Source organism: Fundulus heteroclitus, unplaced genomic scaffold (assembly GCF_011125445.2).
Source record: "Fundulus heteroclitus isolate FHET01 unplaced genomic scaffold, MU-UCD_Fhet_4.1 scaffold_313, whole genome shotgun sequence".
NCBI classification, from domain to species: domain Eukaryota; kingdom Metazoa; phylum Chordata; class Actinopteri; order Cyprinodontiformes; family Fundulidae; genus Fundulus; species Fundulus heteroclitus.
In genome coordinates this window covers 120342-136929 of record NW_023396723.1, presented here as the reverse complement: position 1 = coordinate 136929, position 16588 = coordinate 120342, and the positions used below count along the sequence as shown (strand labels likewise).

Here is a 16588-nt window from a genome sequence, read left to right as displayed (position 1 = left end):
CCAAGAGCCATGAAAAAAAGGAAACAAACATACTAATGCATATTTTAGTATGGCTGTGTTCACACTGAAAAAGAGCTGAGATCTGTTGGGGACCTCAGAAAGTAGATTTGAGATTATAGATCTTGATGGTTAAGACATATCTTTAAGTAGATTCATATCCTTGTGACCCCAGGTGACAATATAAGGTACATGGGACTAGGGGTGGGCGATATGAAGAAAATCTAATATCCTGATATGTTTGGGCTATATCACGATATATATCATGATATGTTCAAATAATCTTGAAAAACAAATGTTTTTAGCCACATAGTGCCTAAACTTGCATTGGTATATCTCAAATGAACGTGTCAATTTTTTAAAATTGATTGCAAAATAAAAATGATTTTTTTTAATGAAATGTTTTATTTTAGCCATTTTTTTAACCACAGCTGCACATAGAAGCTTTTCACAAATTACAGTATTGTCACATTAGAGCTCTTTCGTGGTCAACACTGGACCTTAAAATCAGAACATCCCAGCGACCAAAAGGAACACCAAGGAAAAATCTGACACAAAATAAACCTGAAATAAAAGGTGCTCTTTTGTGCTTAAGACATAAAAATTTGTATAATAAAAATGTGACAATCCCAAAAACAAAAGCTTGTATTTGACTATAAAATCAACTGACCAGTCGTCGCTACATATTCAGACCATCTCAAAAATATTTCCATTGCTCTTTATGTACTGGGAAATTTTAAACAAGAAAAGTTATTTTCTGTCATATGGGATTTAGCGAAAGAAGACGCCAGTTTAAACAGTTTGACGGCTGGTTTAATTAAAGTTTCCTTTGGTGTGAGGGGTGGTGTCGACACGCGGAGTTTACAAGAGTCTTCATTTTGCACTGGATGACTTTTTAGGTGGAACAAATTTGTGCTACTGCTACCTTTTGTGGCAATGGTGTTACAGCATGTTTTGCAAATTACCGCATTTTGTTCGACATACTTCTTGTGAAATCCAAACCACTGCCATATTTTTGACCCAGTGCTTTTTCTCTTCAGACTCATTTTCTTATTTACCTGAAATGCCCGCTGTCACCATAGTTCTTGCTGTCTAGTCAGCGTAAGTAAGCGCACAGGTTCGTTGTTGTGTGTGCGCCAGAACTCTTTCTAGTTTGGAGGAGGAGCAAGTGATGCGTTCACAGCATGTGGGAAAAACTAAACTCACAGTGAATTAAATACAGCGGCTCAATCTTGCCATGGCTTGAGAAAAAGACATTGAACTAATAAAGACCCACTGTGATCTTTGATATGTGTGTTAATGAGATCATATGTGAAGATATGAAAACAATGAGGACCAAGACCAACCCTTCAAAACTGAGAAACCCTGTTAGCAAATGTAGATGTCTTCTTGTAAAGTTCAGACATTGCTTGCTGAAAGTGACTGACAATTTTCATTTGATTCTCATATGGTACATTTTACAAATCAAAAATCAAAAATAAAATCTGATATCAGTTAAACATAAAAAGCTACAAGGTTGCCACTACTCATCTCAGTTTTAAGTTATTTCATGAACATACTTAAGATGTTTTAACAAATAAGTCAGACAAATGAAAGCCTCTCATCAAGAATTCAATAAGTATTTTCCATTTTTTGGGAGAGGATAACACAGCAGACTTTTAAAGGTTAAGTGGAGACTAAGCAGTGATGGGGTTGTGGCCAAAATCTTACTTAGTTTTAGGCAGAAAGTTTTTGCTGAGTGATATTTCATCTCTACACATTGTCCTGATTTAACAATTTGTGAATCCTGCATACGTACTGTCTTTGAGACTCTGTCTGGAGTCTGCTAACTGCTCTGAAACACCAGCTGTTGCTGAAGGGCTCAGGACATTTTCTTTACTTTTGAGGTACAAATCCACTGTGTCAAGCTGTCGGTTCTTCAGTCCAGCCTGTGTAAAAACAAACAAACAAACAAAAAAACAAACAAACAAACAAACAAAAAAAGAAAAAGAAATAGAAACAGCACACAAAATCAATCAACCAATATTTTCATTGGAGTGAAATGCCTACCTGTAGAGAATGGAAGGGGATGGAGCAGTGCCCCCAGCTGTTGAGGTGACAGACTGTGTCCACTGTTGCTGCATTGCCAAACAGCATCAGCCTGCTTAATAAATCCTGCTGGGACATGGAGAAAAAGACCTGGAACACACCTGACCCTGGAGGAAACCAGACACAATATGAACTCAGAAATATTAACGGGGCCATGATGAGTTTCTTAGTTTTGGTAAGGTTACTAATTGTACAGTCTACAAAAATAGTAACACTGGAGCCTAATTTGTCTGATTTCCTTGTATAGTATCTTTTTATAAACTTGGTTTACAAATCTACTTAACAGAAATTGAAGAACAAATACAAAATATAGATATTTTTAAAACATGTAATGCAATAGTAATTTATTACAAAGGACAAAATATTGGTGTTAAAACTAAACATATTTTCTTTAAAATTATATTTGAATGGGAAATGTACATATCACAGCAGTAAGCATAATAAATAACAATAAACACTGTGACACTGATTAACTTACTCTTCATCAGCAGTCTATTATGTCTCTCTCCGCCATGCTGCACTGGCACAGCCTTGCCTTCTGTACGGTGGTAGCTGACACTTCCAGACTCCATATCCCATAATGCCACTGTTGTCTCAGTGTTGCCAGGAGTGACAAAGGTCAAATGTGAAGAGAACTCAGAAACGGAGAGCAGAGATGGAGTAGATGTTTCAGGGACAGAAAAAAACACAATTGCCCCACTTAGAGGTACTCTGCTGTGGGAAGTGGTTGGAGCTGGGTGGGACTGGAGGTGGGGGATCGAGTAAAACCAAACCATCCCTGCAGACGTACAGAGCGATGAGGGAGAAGCAGCCTGCTGCGCTCTGCTATACATGGATGCTAGACGAGTTTCCCAAGAGCTAAAAGAGAAGACCACAAGACTTAAAATGAAAGAATCTTGAACTTCAACTAAATGTCATGCTATCTGATAAAACACTTCAAACTGCACTTTAACCGTGTCCAAGACACTAAAGTTTCAAATACATCAGTTAAGGTTTTCCTCTTTGCTCTGTCAGTTCACCAGTTCTGGTTACGCTTTAGAAATATGACTGCAACAAGAAGAGCCAAAGGATCTTAGGCTCAATTCTCACACAGCACTGCCATAATAGGATGTTAACAAGTTCGAGCAATGTCTCTGAGCAAGCAGAATCTACAACTGCTATGTATTGTAAAAACATAAATATGATAAGGAAGAGTGATTTTCCTCTCAATCAGGGCGATATATGAACAATGTGTGTTAAAACAGGCCCAGAACATTTTGTCAGACATGTTCAACATGCCTAGCTCAGAGTATGAGCTTTGTCCATCTGGTTTAAGAACCCCTAAATTTAAGCTGAATCTTTTTAAAAAGTGATTTTTCATACTTCTTTTAAATTACTGACAAGGTGCATAACTTTTTTATATTAACTCTCTTTTAATGGGAATTGTGGAATGGCATTTATCAGCGGATTAAGTTAGTTTGATGAAAGATTCTTTGGAAAGTGTATTTATCTGTGGATAGATGTGAAGACAGGAACAGTGCTGGGTCCAAAAATGTTTTCCCCATATTGTATTGCTGTGAATAACAGGAATGTTTGTCATTGTGGTTATACCGATCATCACAGAAGGGCAATCCAAGAGCAGCAAGACTGTAACAGGAGTTCAACACGCTGTCCTGGTCTCTTGGGTCCTTGGGCAGAAGAGCGGGACAGGACTGGGGGACAACACAGTGTAGGTGGTCTGGGTGTACTCTAGAAGACAGATTTAGTGTATCAAGGGGAAACATACCAGCAGAGGTTTGCTGTAATGGGTCAGCTAAAATATTTTACTACAGTCATAAAAACTCACTTCTGACCCTAATGATTAAAACCTGAAGCTTAATGGTCTACCAACTGCAGGCTTGTGTCTCTGCAAAGTCTTCAAATAAATTGGGAAGTCTTTAGAAGCACATTAGCTATTTTACCCACAGATTAAGTAATAATCTTAATCTAACAAAGACTAACAAAGCAGTGTTTTCCACATTATTTTGTATGCATCATTCAGTGTTCTGCCGTCTGATAATTTTGACAAACAATGATGTAACCCAAAAGTGTGAATGACGTCTAAGGCAATGAGGAAAGTATAAACCTAATGAGAAATGCTGTATATTACTGCTACAACTAAAACATCAAAACAATGAGAAAAGATAAAATAATTAGAACTAGCTCCTGTACCTGAAGTAGTGGTTAAGGTCAACAGCAATGGCTGCATGAGACCGAGTTACAGCTACAACTGTAGTGAGATCAGCTGACACCTGGAACAGGCAGAATGAGGAGGAAGAGAGTAAGGAAGAAGTCAAATCATTCTCCTCCCAGCTAGAACTCAGGTAGGCAGGAAGGTTGATGCTGCCCAGCAGAGAGCCATCAGGAATGGCATACATATCTGGTGGGGTGGAAATATTAAGGAAAAAGCATTTTGGCACAAATACATTGCTGCGTAAACAACTAAAACAAACTGCAAAATGGCAGTCATAAAAAGAAGATTTTTTTAGAGTAAAAATCACAGTACATGCATTTGCATTCTTTAGTATTAGCATGAAAAACAAACAGTGGAACCCAGGGGCATGTGATTGACTTTATTATAGCCAGATTTTTGTTTTCGTCTAAAAAAAAAAAAAACCTAGTTTAACTAACCTTTTAACTCACATTAAAAATCAGATTCTATGAACCTGTGAACATCAACTCTAACTGTGACTGAAGTGTGACTTGTACTTGCAGCTGAGTGAGAAATTAATGTGACATTTTACTAGTAAAGTGAAGACCTTGATATAAAGTAAGGACCTTTTCCTGGTCGTCACTCTTTTCTCGGCTAGGGCGGGTTTAGGACTAAGGTGTTAGGTTAGGTATATAATGGTAAAGGTTAGGTTTAGGCCATAGAAAGGGTTGAAGATAAATGGAAGTCAAGGCATGGTCCTTAGTAGGTATTTAAAACAAGTGTGTGTGTGTGTGTGTGCGTGTGTGTGTGTGTGCGTGTGTGGATGCCAATAGAATGGGGAGTAAAGGAACAAAGTATGACGATATAAAACTTTTCCGTACTCAAATCTTTTAACAACCTCATCCAGAATTGAAAAGTAGTCAGAACATTTTCTATTCTGAATCTTGCTGCCACAATTTTCTTGTACATAAGTATTTATTTTCTTTAATCTTCCACTTCCACGCCCTGCTAATTTGGTTTTGTTGCTTTATTGTGAAAAGTCTTTAATTCAGCAGCTCTAATTTAAGGCTAGCAGCAATATTACTGTTAAGTTTAAGAACGTTTTTGCAGGATACATATGATTCCTCTGGAGCTGAGGACAAACAGGGTTTCTGCACTGACACAGTGGTCAACAGCAGCATGTCTGTCACTGCTGATTTGCTGGATTCTGCAACACGATGTCATCCTTGGTTCTTGTGAGGACTTTTCCCACTGCAGCTGCAGCAGGCAGTTGCAGTTTAAAAGGACACAACATTGACTGTCCACAAAGGACAACACCTGTATAGAATCCAGCTCACACACACCTGGCAACAAGAGTTCAATCTGTAAAACTAGGGCATCAAAATTTTTTGCAGGAGATGATTTGCACAGAGTACTCACTTTCGTTGTGGTCTTTGATAACATCCAGCAGATGGTCTGCAGAACACTTCTGCACACTCAGCAAAGAAACAGGGGCAGCTCGTTTTGCTTCAGCTTCCAACAGCTTCAGGTCACCCTGAGATCCAACAGCCAAAAAACAAAAGCTGTTGACCCCATGACTGCCTGTTGTCACCTCCTCCCAGCAGAAGCTATGGAAATGAAAAATATAATTTTTAAATACACAAACTAAGCACTACTATATGCAATACCATGAAACATTTAAACTGGAGAGGGGTTTATATACACGCCTTAAAAAAGCCTTCAGTAGTTGACTTTGTATTTAACAACACCACAGATCAGAGACGCTTATCAATTCAGCAGTAACAGGCCCCAATTCACTCAAATAAACATCACTCAAATAAAGTTACTTAGTGGAAAAAAAACATTCTTATAACATTTTTATGGTTAGGGTTAGGGTGATTTAAAAGGTAATAGTTTTAATTTGGCCTTGAGATAGACTGGCGACCTGTCCAAGGTGTACCCCGCCGCTCGCCCATTGACAGCTGGTGATAGGCACCAGCACCCCTCACGACCCCAGCAGGGATAAGCGTGTCGGAAAATGGATGGATAGATAGTTTTAATTTGCAGGCCAGTGTGCCTTTAGGACCAAGGTTGGGAAAGACTTATAGCCATGAGTTACCCAAATACCAAGTTATTTACATTTTTAAGACTAATCCTAAGAGGAACAGTACTTCCCTTCTATAAAAGGTCATAGACATCAGCTCACTTTTTTGATCGTTATAGCCTTATATTATCCCAGTTTTTTTAAAGCAAGATAAGTAGCTCAGTAACACCAGAAGGAAAACCTGAAATATACAAGAAAGCATCATAGGCATATAAAGAAACTTTATGTTCAGTGCCTGATCATCCTTTAATAAAGCGACTTTGGTGTAAATAAAAGTGTTCATAGAGGGTATTCCTGCCTCAGTATGGGGTTTTAAAATAGCAGGATACGTTGCTAATAGCGGATTCTGTCGCCATTGGCGAGGTATATATCTAATTCATCCATGATATAAATTTAGGACCAAAGTAACATACCTCTAAACTCTTAAAGAGGTAATTCTACTCCACCCGATCAAACGCATTTTCAGCATCCAACACAAGTATGGTTTCAGCGTAATTCTGACTTTGTGAGGTGGGGGTATAGCACACCAAAGAGCTGCCTAGTGTTGAAGAAAGACTCGTAATTTTTAATAAATCCTGTCTAGTCAGGTGAGACAATTGTGGGGATAACCAGTTAAAATCGCCTTGCCATGATTTTGGTGAGAATTTTTGTAAGAGCGATATTGCGTGATATGAGCTGCCTTTTAGAGGGCCTTTCTCCTTCTTCAGTAACAAAGAAATTAAAGCTTGACACATGGACAATGGCAATGATAGTGTACCCAGCAATTCTTCAAAAACTAAAAGTAACAGTGGAAAACAGATATGAAAATTGCTTTAAAAGATCCAGCTGAGAAGCCATCCGACCCAGGTGACTTCCTGTCTTGCATGTCCCTACTTGTGAAATGTATATCTGTTACAAAGAAATCTTTCCCCCAATTCATTAGTCACATCTGGACATATTAAGGCGATTTTAACATCCTTCATTCAGCTTCATTAGCTGACGACTCTAAAGTGTACAATGATTGGTAGAATTTACGGAAACATGCATTAACTCAAATATTACTGCAACATTTAACACCTAGGTCACCATTTATTGCAGAAATCTCCTGGCCATCTAAATATTGGTGCAACTGAAAACAACATGGGCTACATTGATGACTAGCAACCTTTAGGGGGGAAACTTGGTCTGATCCGAAGAGACAGCATGCATCCCACTTTGGATGGTGCAGCTCTTCTTTCTAGGAATATGTCCGGATCTATTAGTTCTCCAAACTAATAAATCTGCCCCCCTTTTTAATTTCCCTTTTATTTCCTTGCAAAAAATACAGAAATCTGGATTTATTTTTTTCCCGATGTGGATTATTTTAGTTTTCAGCTAAATATTCAGATCCCCCTTTACACCCCAGAGGAGTTTGAAGACTTCTCAGGAAAACGCTGTTATAGAAGGAATTCAACATGAAGTGGATATGGAGAAGAACCACCCAATAGCCATTCAGCACAAGATGCCTCCCTTAATGACAGAGGACTTTGACAAGCTTCTACAGAAAATAGCTAGTTATGGAGCTGAAAATCCAACGACTTGAAGTAAATTTTGATGTAAATATCAAAGATGGAAATGAAACAACCCTGCCTGTGATTCCAAACTGTAACAACAAGCTCAATGACTCAGCCAATAAACAGATCCCTGAAGGAAATTAGAATAAACCCACCACCCCCCCCCCCCCCCATACAAACAGATCCCTGAAGGAAATTAGAATAAACCCACCTGCAGCCCCCCCCCACCCATACAAACAAAAATGGCCGATAATACAGAGAAGTGTCCCTGCTATCCCAGGGAAAAGGAAATCGGGCTGTTCTCACAACAAATGATAGAAGTGAACCAGCTGGTAATGTCACAATCTCACTACAAAACAGATTTGCTCCACTTCAACATTACACCCAGCAAAATCATGGAAACAATCATAGGTGTTAGTGATTATGAAATTACAGTCTGGACTGCAAAGTCGGTTACCGTGGAAATTATAGATTGACAACAGACTCTGGAAACGCACTGTCTGACATACTTGTATTGCACAGAAGGATTTGACCTTGGTTACTAAACACACTTATCTTATCTAGTTTAAAATTAAAATAATGTGCGAGTAGGAACCTAAAGCAGGCCTTACTCAATAAGTTGAACCCCAAATTGAAGATAAATGCTGAGACTGTGGTCTTGAGTGATAGATGCTGAATTATGAATTATTCATGGTGATTGTTGATACATGGTTCCATTGATGTTATGATGTGCTTTTGGGGCACATAAAAAGGGGGACTTGTTAGGGATTATGAGATTACAGGGACTAGACTGCAAAATCGGTTACAGTGGAAATTACAGATAGACAATAGAATCTGGAGATGCAGAGTCTGACAAACTTAGATTGCACAGAATGACTGATTAGGGGAAGACATGTCAGCTAGGACACGTCTGCATTATAGTATGATCTTCTCCACCAACGTGTTAAAAGGAACAGTGATATGATACTGTGCCCTCCCCTGAATGGGTGTACACAATTGGTCCTACTTAATGTCTGTGTGAGGAATGAATGGGGCTCTCTCTGGCATCCGGAAATCTGCCCGTGGCGTTGTTGTGTATGAGAGTCCAGTACTGAAGCTGTAAACATCCCTCTTCCTTTAAGATTAAATATGGTAAAATATAGTTTTGGTTTCAAGAGTCTTTTTATTACTACAGAAGTCTACAATAGAAACACCACATTATTCAGCAAAAGAACCTGGGGTGCCCACAGCCAGGTCGATTATTTAACAAATGGTGATTCTGCCTGGTCTGAGTGGGTGTTTTTATTTTTGAGAAGGTCCACGGAGGAAGATGACATCACAGCAGCAGCTGCAAAGAAGATAAGGTAAGATTTCCTTTTTTAAATCTCTGGGGCAGGGGTTGGCAACCTGCGGCTCCGGAGCGGCATGCGGCTCCTTGATCCCTCTGATGCGGCTCAGCTGTTGAAAATAATTATGTCGCGGAGCCGATTACCTCATGCAGGCAGTCATCAATGCCGGCTGACGAACACTCCTCACCAGTTGGTGGCGGTAATGCACACTGAAAAGAGGCTTGCTAACTGTCAATGAACTCAAGAAGAAGAAGAAGAAGAAATGCCAGATGAGTGGCTGCAGAGCGAAATAAACACAGGGAGTGGAGTGAAGCCGGCGTTTTCAAATGCTGCTTTTTTTAAGTAAATTCTACAAATGACAAGGGCACCACAGTGACACAGGACCAAAAATAACATGTCATAGACGAGGGTGAAGAAAGTTAAACAGCAGGGGTAAGTCGTTATTATGTCTGAAGTTTGTTCATTTTCAAAGTGAGGAAATGGCAACAGCGCTTGGCTTGGGGCTGTGAGCGGAGTTGAGCTTCAGGTACCACCTGGACGTCGGTCTAGTAGCTCGTCTAGTAATAATAATAATTAACTAGAAACGTTCAACTTCTGAAGAAGTTGAAGAAGGCGCCCGCCTGGTGGTGCGCGTAACCGTCAAAGGCAAAGCTTCCGAGTTCCTTGGTCGTAGGCTTTTATCGCTTGGGGATTTTAAATCAAATCTTCTGAGTGTGAAAAGGATTTGTCTTCGTCAAAACCAGCCGACAGGAGAAGGTCTGCATCCAAGCAGCATGGAAAATTGGTGTTATTAAAACATGATTAAATACTTCAATGTAGCATGAAAAAATGAAATATGTGAATAAAAATGATAAAGGCATTACAAACTACTAAAGGAAGTACAAACTCTGTGAAGCAGAAGTTGGTGAGACCTACCTAAAGCTACTTCCGGTTAGCGACATGTTAAGCGTTAGCTGCTAACATGGTTGTGTCCAGTATCACCGGGTGATTGTACTCAGTTTGGTCCAAATCCTGTACTGGGAAGTTCCTCAAAAAGGGTGCCAATACTTAATGTCACCAAAGCTCACCAAAGGCCATGTGTCAGATCGGCCTCCTTTACCAACTAAGCCTCCCCAAAAAAAAACAGTCGACAGGAGAAGGTCTGCATCCAAGCAGCATGGAAAATTGGTGTTATTAAAACATGATTAAATACTTCAATGTAACATGAAAAAATGAAATATGTGAATAAAAATGTTAAAGGCATTACAAACTACTAAAGGAAGTACAAACTCTGTGAAGCAGAAGTTGGTGAGACCTTCCTAGAGCTACTTCCGGTTAGCAACATGCTAAGCGTTAGCCGCTAACATGGTTGTGTCCATAGACATAATATGAGAGTAGACCCCGCATTGACTGTCGCTGCGCAGGAATTACGGGCGCCACCTTGGGGCGGTCGACTTGATACCTAATCTTGCTGATTCAAGCTGACACACTAATGATGCCTCAGCACTGTGCGGCTCATTTTTGTTTAAATCGAGGGATTATTCATGTCAGGGCTCGAGGGATAACTTTTCATAAGCAAGATGAAAAGACATTGTTTATATTTTTGATCAGAATGTAAGTTTTCTAATACTAGGAGATACAAAGTTGTTGTTAGACATTAGTGAATAAACAGCATATATATATATATATATATATATATATATATATATATATATATATATATATATATATATATATATATATATATATATAGTGAACCCTCGCTATATTGCGGTTCACCTTTCACGGTCTCGCTGCTTCACGGATTTGCATTGATGAGCCGTTCATTACAGTTCTCATCAGGTGGCGTGTCGGTTTATAAGAATCTTTTTTGAAAAAAGAGTGACAACTACCGATAAAAATGTGTTCTTCTCCCGAAAAAAAAAAACTCACCTGCACCGCGGGCTTTAGAAGAAAAAAAAACGCTACAGAGCGGAGTCACGGATGCAGCGCCTCAGTCAAAAGAGCAGTGAAATACACACGAGTCACTATTTGTCCTACTGTACTTTGTATTTTTTTTATAATAATTTTTAATTTTCTCCAGTTCTAATCCAATGACTCGGGTCGCGGTGGGCCACGCTGATCTCCGCAATTTGAAGCCTTCAGTTCGTATTGATTAAAATTATTATTTTACAGCTTATTTGTAAATAATAATAAAAAAAAACGTTTATATAGTACTTTCATTTGTTAAACAAATGCTTGGGCCGGTAAAAAGGTTTTGTTCTATGGTTTCAATATACTATAGTGTATTTAATTGTATATAATAATTGTAAAAAAAATAAAGGTTACTACTTTACAGATTTCGCCCATCACGGGTTCTTTTTGGGAAGTATATGTACATATGTACATGTACAAATGTGTTTGTTTATATAGCATACATAAACATACATACATCATGTCAGAATATTCTATTACTTTTAACCCCACTAAGATTATTTAAACGCACTGGACCATTTGTTATAATAGCTATAGTTTTAAAGTTTTGAGCTAAACAAATGTGAAAATTAGTTCAAGATTAAACGAGTTATAGTTGATTAAAATTGATTCTGCACCTGGTTAACACATTAGACTGAGCGGAGTTGTCGACCGCCCCAAGATGGCGCCCCTAAATCTCGTCAGCGCCTATAGGCGAGAGCGGTCGATGCGGGGTCTACTCTTATATGTCTATGGTTGTGTCCAGTATCACCGGGTGATTGTACTCTGTTAGTTTGGTCCAAATCCTGTACTGGGAAGTTCCTCAAAAAGGGTGCCAATACTTAATGTCACCAAAGCTCACCAAAGGCCATGTGTCAGATGCTGACACCCCACTCACAGAAAAAACTCAGTTAAATAGACGGAATGGTTAGTGCTTGGTTTGTGCACATTTGTGCCGTTAAAATTAGCGTTTGTGCTGTTTTGGTTTTGAAGATATTAAAGAATATTTGTTAAGTTCATCTAGAGTTCACCATCCCATCATTTTGCTTTGAATCCAACCAAGCTGGTCAACTTCTTTAGTGCTTCGTTTGTGCAGGTTTGTGCCGTTAAAATTAGCGTTTATGCTGCTTTGGTTTCGCAGATAATATAAGTTTTAATTCCGGCCGGTGACGTCACCACAGGTCGCCGCTGCAAAATAAAGCGCTACATTGTTATTCCTTTGCTGGTGCTGAGCTGGAGCCAAAGCAAACCAGAGTGGTCAACTTCTTTAGGGCTGTGTTTGTGCATCTTTGTGCCGTTAAAATTAACGTTTGTGCTACTATGGTTTCGGAGATATTATGAATTTTAATTTCAGCCCATGACGTCATCCCAGACCGCCGCTTCAAAATAAAGTGCTGCGTTTTTCTTTCTTTGCTGGTGCTGAGCTGGATCCAAAGCAAACCACAGTGGGCTACTTTTTCAGTGCTTTGTTTGTGCAACAACAACCTTGGAATAAAATAAAATAAAGTTTTCATTAAGATTTGCAGCCCAATAGTTTTTGGGGAGCGTTAGGTTTTTGATATTTTGTGCTGAGCTCAATACACAACAAACCAAATTGGTCTATATTTTCAGGCATTTCTAATTCAATCTATATGCTTTATACTTTCAGCTGATATAGTTGAACAATATTTCCCACTTCATGCATAAAGCCAATAAAAAGTGGAATGGTCCTTCAGCCTAATTAAAGGTTTAGCTTAGGTGGACAAAGGAACGTTTTAGGAGATCGTTCCTTACAGTGTTGTTATACTTTATAGGCTGACCAGTGTGATTTATTTTTTGCAGTTTTTCTGTTATTGATTTTAGTTTGGGTATGTTTTCTGCATTATATAAGCCTGTATACTTTAATTGCCCTTTTGTTAGGTGCAGACACCCCCAAATCTCCCTATTGTAGAGCAATAAAGGTTTGCTATTCTAATTAATTCAGAGGAGTAATGAACTATGACTACTAAGATCAACTATAACCAAGTTATTGTTTGAAAATGTTATAAACATTATACTCTCGAAGAAGAATAAACCCTTCTGATTAGGAAAAATAGACTTATGAAAACAGTTGAACATTCTAATAAATGAAATGCCTTTTTTGGCAATGTCACTTGACATTGCTATCTAAAGTAAAGTTCTTTAAATGAGACAAAATAAATCGCAATATTTATTCAGGAATAAAGTACAAAACAATATAACACACATTTTACAATAGCAGCTAAAACAACTTGCATGATAAAAGAAAAATATAAAATTAATAACTGCTTTCTTGAGAAAAGTGTTGAGACCAAACGGTAGATCTGACCACATCTTTTTACACAAATGAGGAACATCATTAAGGACGCCAGCCATCCTGCACAGAGACTGTTCCAGCCTCTCCCCTCAGTCAGGAAACTAAAAAAACAAACAAAAACATGTGTCCCAAGAGATCTTTGCCAATAAGCAGGAATATATAAATCATTTTATAAGAATGCTGTAGGGGGGGTGGGGTGGGGGGAGGCTCGGTAGATGACACAACTTCATAGTAATGTTACTGATTTATCAGTAGAAATATATTAAAAAGACTTACGTTTTTTCCAGTGACGGCAATAACATATGATTTACCGTAGCACTTTATTTTGAAGCGGCGGGCTGGGATGACGTCATCGGTTGAAATTAAAATTCATAATATCTCCGAAACCAAAGCAGCACAAACGATAATTTTAACGGCACAAACCTGCACAAACGAAGCACTAAAAAAAGTAGCCCAGTTTGATCGGATTCGAAGCAAAATGGGGAGATGGTGAATTCTGGATGACCTTAACAAATATTCTTTAATATCTTCAAAACCAAAACAGCACAAACGCTGATTTTAATGGCACAAACGAAGCACTAACCATTCCGTCTATTTAACAGAGTTTTTTCTGTGGGTGGGGTGTCAGCTTCACCCGGCTCTTTACCTGCAGCGGAAGAGAGATCGCGCTGCTGTTAGGCTTTTACATGTAGCATATAGCTCAGTGGCGTGCAGCCTAGCCACCGCATTTCTACCATAATATAAAACCGACATTAAATAAACGACTCACCGTCACGTAGTTGCAAGGAAAACACCCAATGGAACACCCTTCGTCTGGGTAAATTGGACTTGATTCAACAATATCCTTCAGTAATTTAGGAAAAACGGCAGCACAGCACAGCAAGCAATAGCAGCCACAAGACGGAGGAGTTCACCTCTGACCCGGAACTCAAAGAGTACTGCTTGTTGTCTGCTCACACAGCGCCACTCGTGGACAGTATAGGAACTGCAGGAACGAAGTACGTCTTTTTCAGTAATCATTGTTGAATGATGATAATGCATTTTTCTAGCGATGATTTCTGTCACGAGGACATAATGCAGTGTTGTGCTGGCAGCCATCCCAACTAATAAAAATAAGATTTAAGATTAAAATAGTACATTATAGTAGTAAAATAAATACAATTATTGTGGTTTAAGGACAAGTTTGGTACCTGCATTAAGGTTAATTTCAAAAGGTACTTGTCATTTTCAGACTAAAAAACATTCTAAAAAGATGTTCTAATTCAGTGAATATGACTGGATATTTAAACAGAAAATAATAATGAAATTAATTATTCTTTCAACTAGCAGTTTTTGAGTATGACTAAAATTCAAGGCAGTGAAGGAGGGTAACTGATAAGTGATGGCTGATGGTGGAGAGCTTGCAGGCCTGGCTTCGGTGGAGAAGCAGCAAACAACTGTGGCAGGAAATGTGACTTTCATTTCAATGCAATGCAATGCAAAACTGGAGAACAGTAGAAATCAGTAGAGTGAGAAAAACTGGCCCTGATGTCCTCCAGTAGCCTAAGCCTGATTGTAGGATGTCCCTGAACTCTCGTTACATTACAAAGTTTACAATAATAAGGAGAGCCAGCGAAATGCTTGAGGCAGGATTTGACAGGAAAAGGAGGAGATTAAGTATAATATAAAATAAATTAATAAACAATACATAAAATACTTTAATGTTTTCTTAAAACGTCTGAATACAAACTGTCCCAAAACATGTTAAATAAATTCCTTTATCATCATTCATTTATACCAGTTGTTCAAGTTATTTAACTGTTACTTGTAAAAAAAAAAATATATTATTGTAAATTAGAAATGTCCCATGCTCCTAAATGCAGCTTTCTGACGCTCGGGAACGCATCACACTGGTCTGAGAACGCAGCGCGGAGTAGAGGCACGTTACTGCTTAAGACAAAGCTTTGCCGTTTGTAAAACTCATGTCAGCTGGCACGGTTTATTGTTCTGTGTGAATGACAACAGACCACAACAAATGAGGCTGCTAATGAGCCAACAGCCAACAGGAGAAGGTCTGCATCGAAGCAGCATGGAAAATTGGTGTTATTAAAACATGATTAAATACTTCAATGTAGCATGAAAAAATAAAATATGTGAATAAAAAAGTTAAAGGCATGAGGTGAACTGTATTGATTTAAATTGAAAAATCGTTTTTTAAAGCCAAAGGGAAATGAAATATTGGGTGAAAATGTAATTCTCTAAAATTGGCACAGCTTGGATTCGAACTTTCGATCTTCTGCTTTGCAGCCCGACACCTAACCCACTCGACCAAAACACCAGTGTCGTGCTCAGCCGAGCTTTATTGAGAGGTCAATTGTGTCAAGAAGTGTTTTTTGCGAATTTTGTTCCAAATGTAAGTCGAAACGGCGTCAAGTACAAAAAGCCCTGATCGCGGCGTCGAGACCAACGTTTCGATATATAGTATGTGGGGGTAGACCCTACGGTTCGGGCTGTATTAACGGTACTATAATAATAATAATAAAGAAACCCTTATTAGGTGCATAGCATAAGGCCTCCGCCATGCATTTTCAATGCATAGGCGGGCGCCTAATAATAATAACTAGAATCGTTCAACTTCTGAAGAAGTTGAAGAAGGCGCCCGCCTGGTGGTGGGCATGACCGTCAAAGGCAAAGCTTCCGAGTTCCTTGGTCGTAGGCTCTCATCGCTTGGGGATTTTAAAAATCAAACCTTCTGAGTGAAAAGGATTTGTCTTCATCAAAACCTGCCGACCGGGAAAACTTTGCGTCTGCAGAGCTGCAAACTGCGTATTTCGATCTGAGACGCAGCTAATGAGCTAATTGGCGACAGCCGACAGTCAACGTTTCCCATTCATTTGCTACGGTAGTCCTAAACCACTACTGACATAATACACTTTTTGGCCACAAGCGTCATTTTGGGGGCGTCGTTTCCACCTCTTCTTTTAGAGCCGTTTCTAATAGAAAGAAGAAAATGCAAAAACGGTCCAAACAAAAGGTCTTAATGTTTACATTTGTAACCTCTGCATTACATAAACACTAGAATTAAATCTTAATAAATAAAAGTATAGACAATTATTTCAGTAACTCAATTCAGTAAGTGAAATACAATATATACAGGGGTTGGAC

At 38.8% G+C, this 16588-nt stretch overlaps 1 protein-coding gene across 1 annotated transcript in view; it reads right to left on the bottom strand.

The window, feature by feature from the left end:
* Positions 1-16588, bottom strand: part of LOC105922423 (spatacsin) — a 79991-nt gene that overhangs the window by 5122 nt on the left and 58281 nt on the right. The window contains exons 2-8 of the mRNA XM_036130249.1: positions 5675-5862; positions 5371-5598; positions 4276-4483; positions 3676-3813; positions 2564-2943; positions 2047-2192; positions 1796-1925 (exon numbers count right to left, since the gene is read on the bottom strand). Of these exons, the coding sequence (XP_035986142.1) occupies positions 1796-1925; positions 2047-2192; positions 2564-2943; positions 3676-3813; positions 4276-4483; positions 5371-5598; positions 5675-5862 (1418 nt within the window). The remainder of the gene's footprint in view (positions 1-1795; positions 1926-2046; positions 2193-2563; positions 2944-3675; positions 3814-4275; positions 4484-5370; positions 5599-5674; positions 5863-16588) is intronic.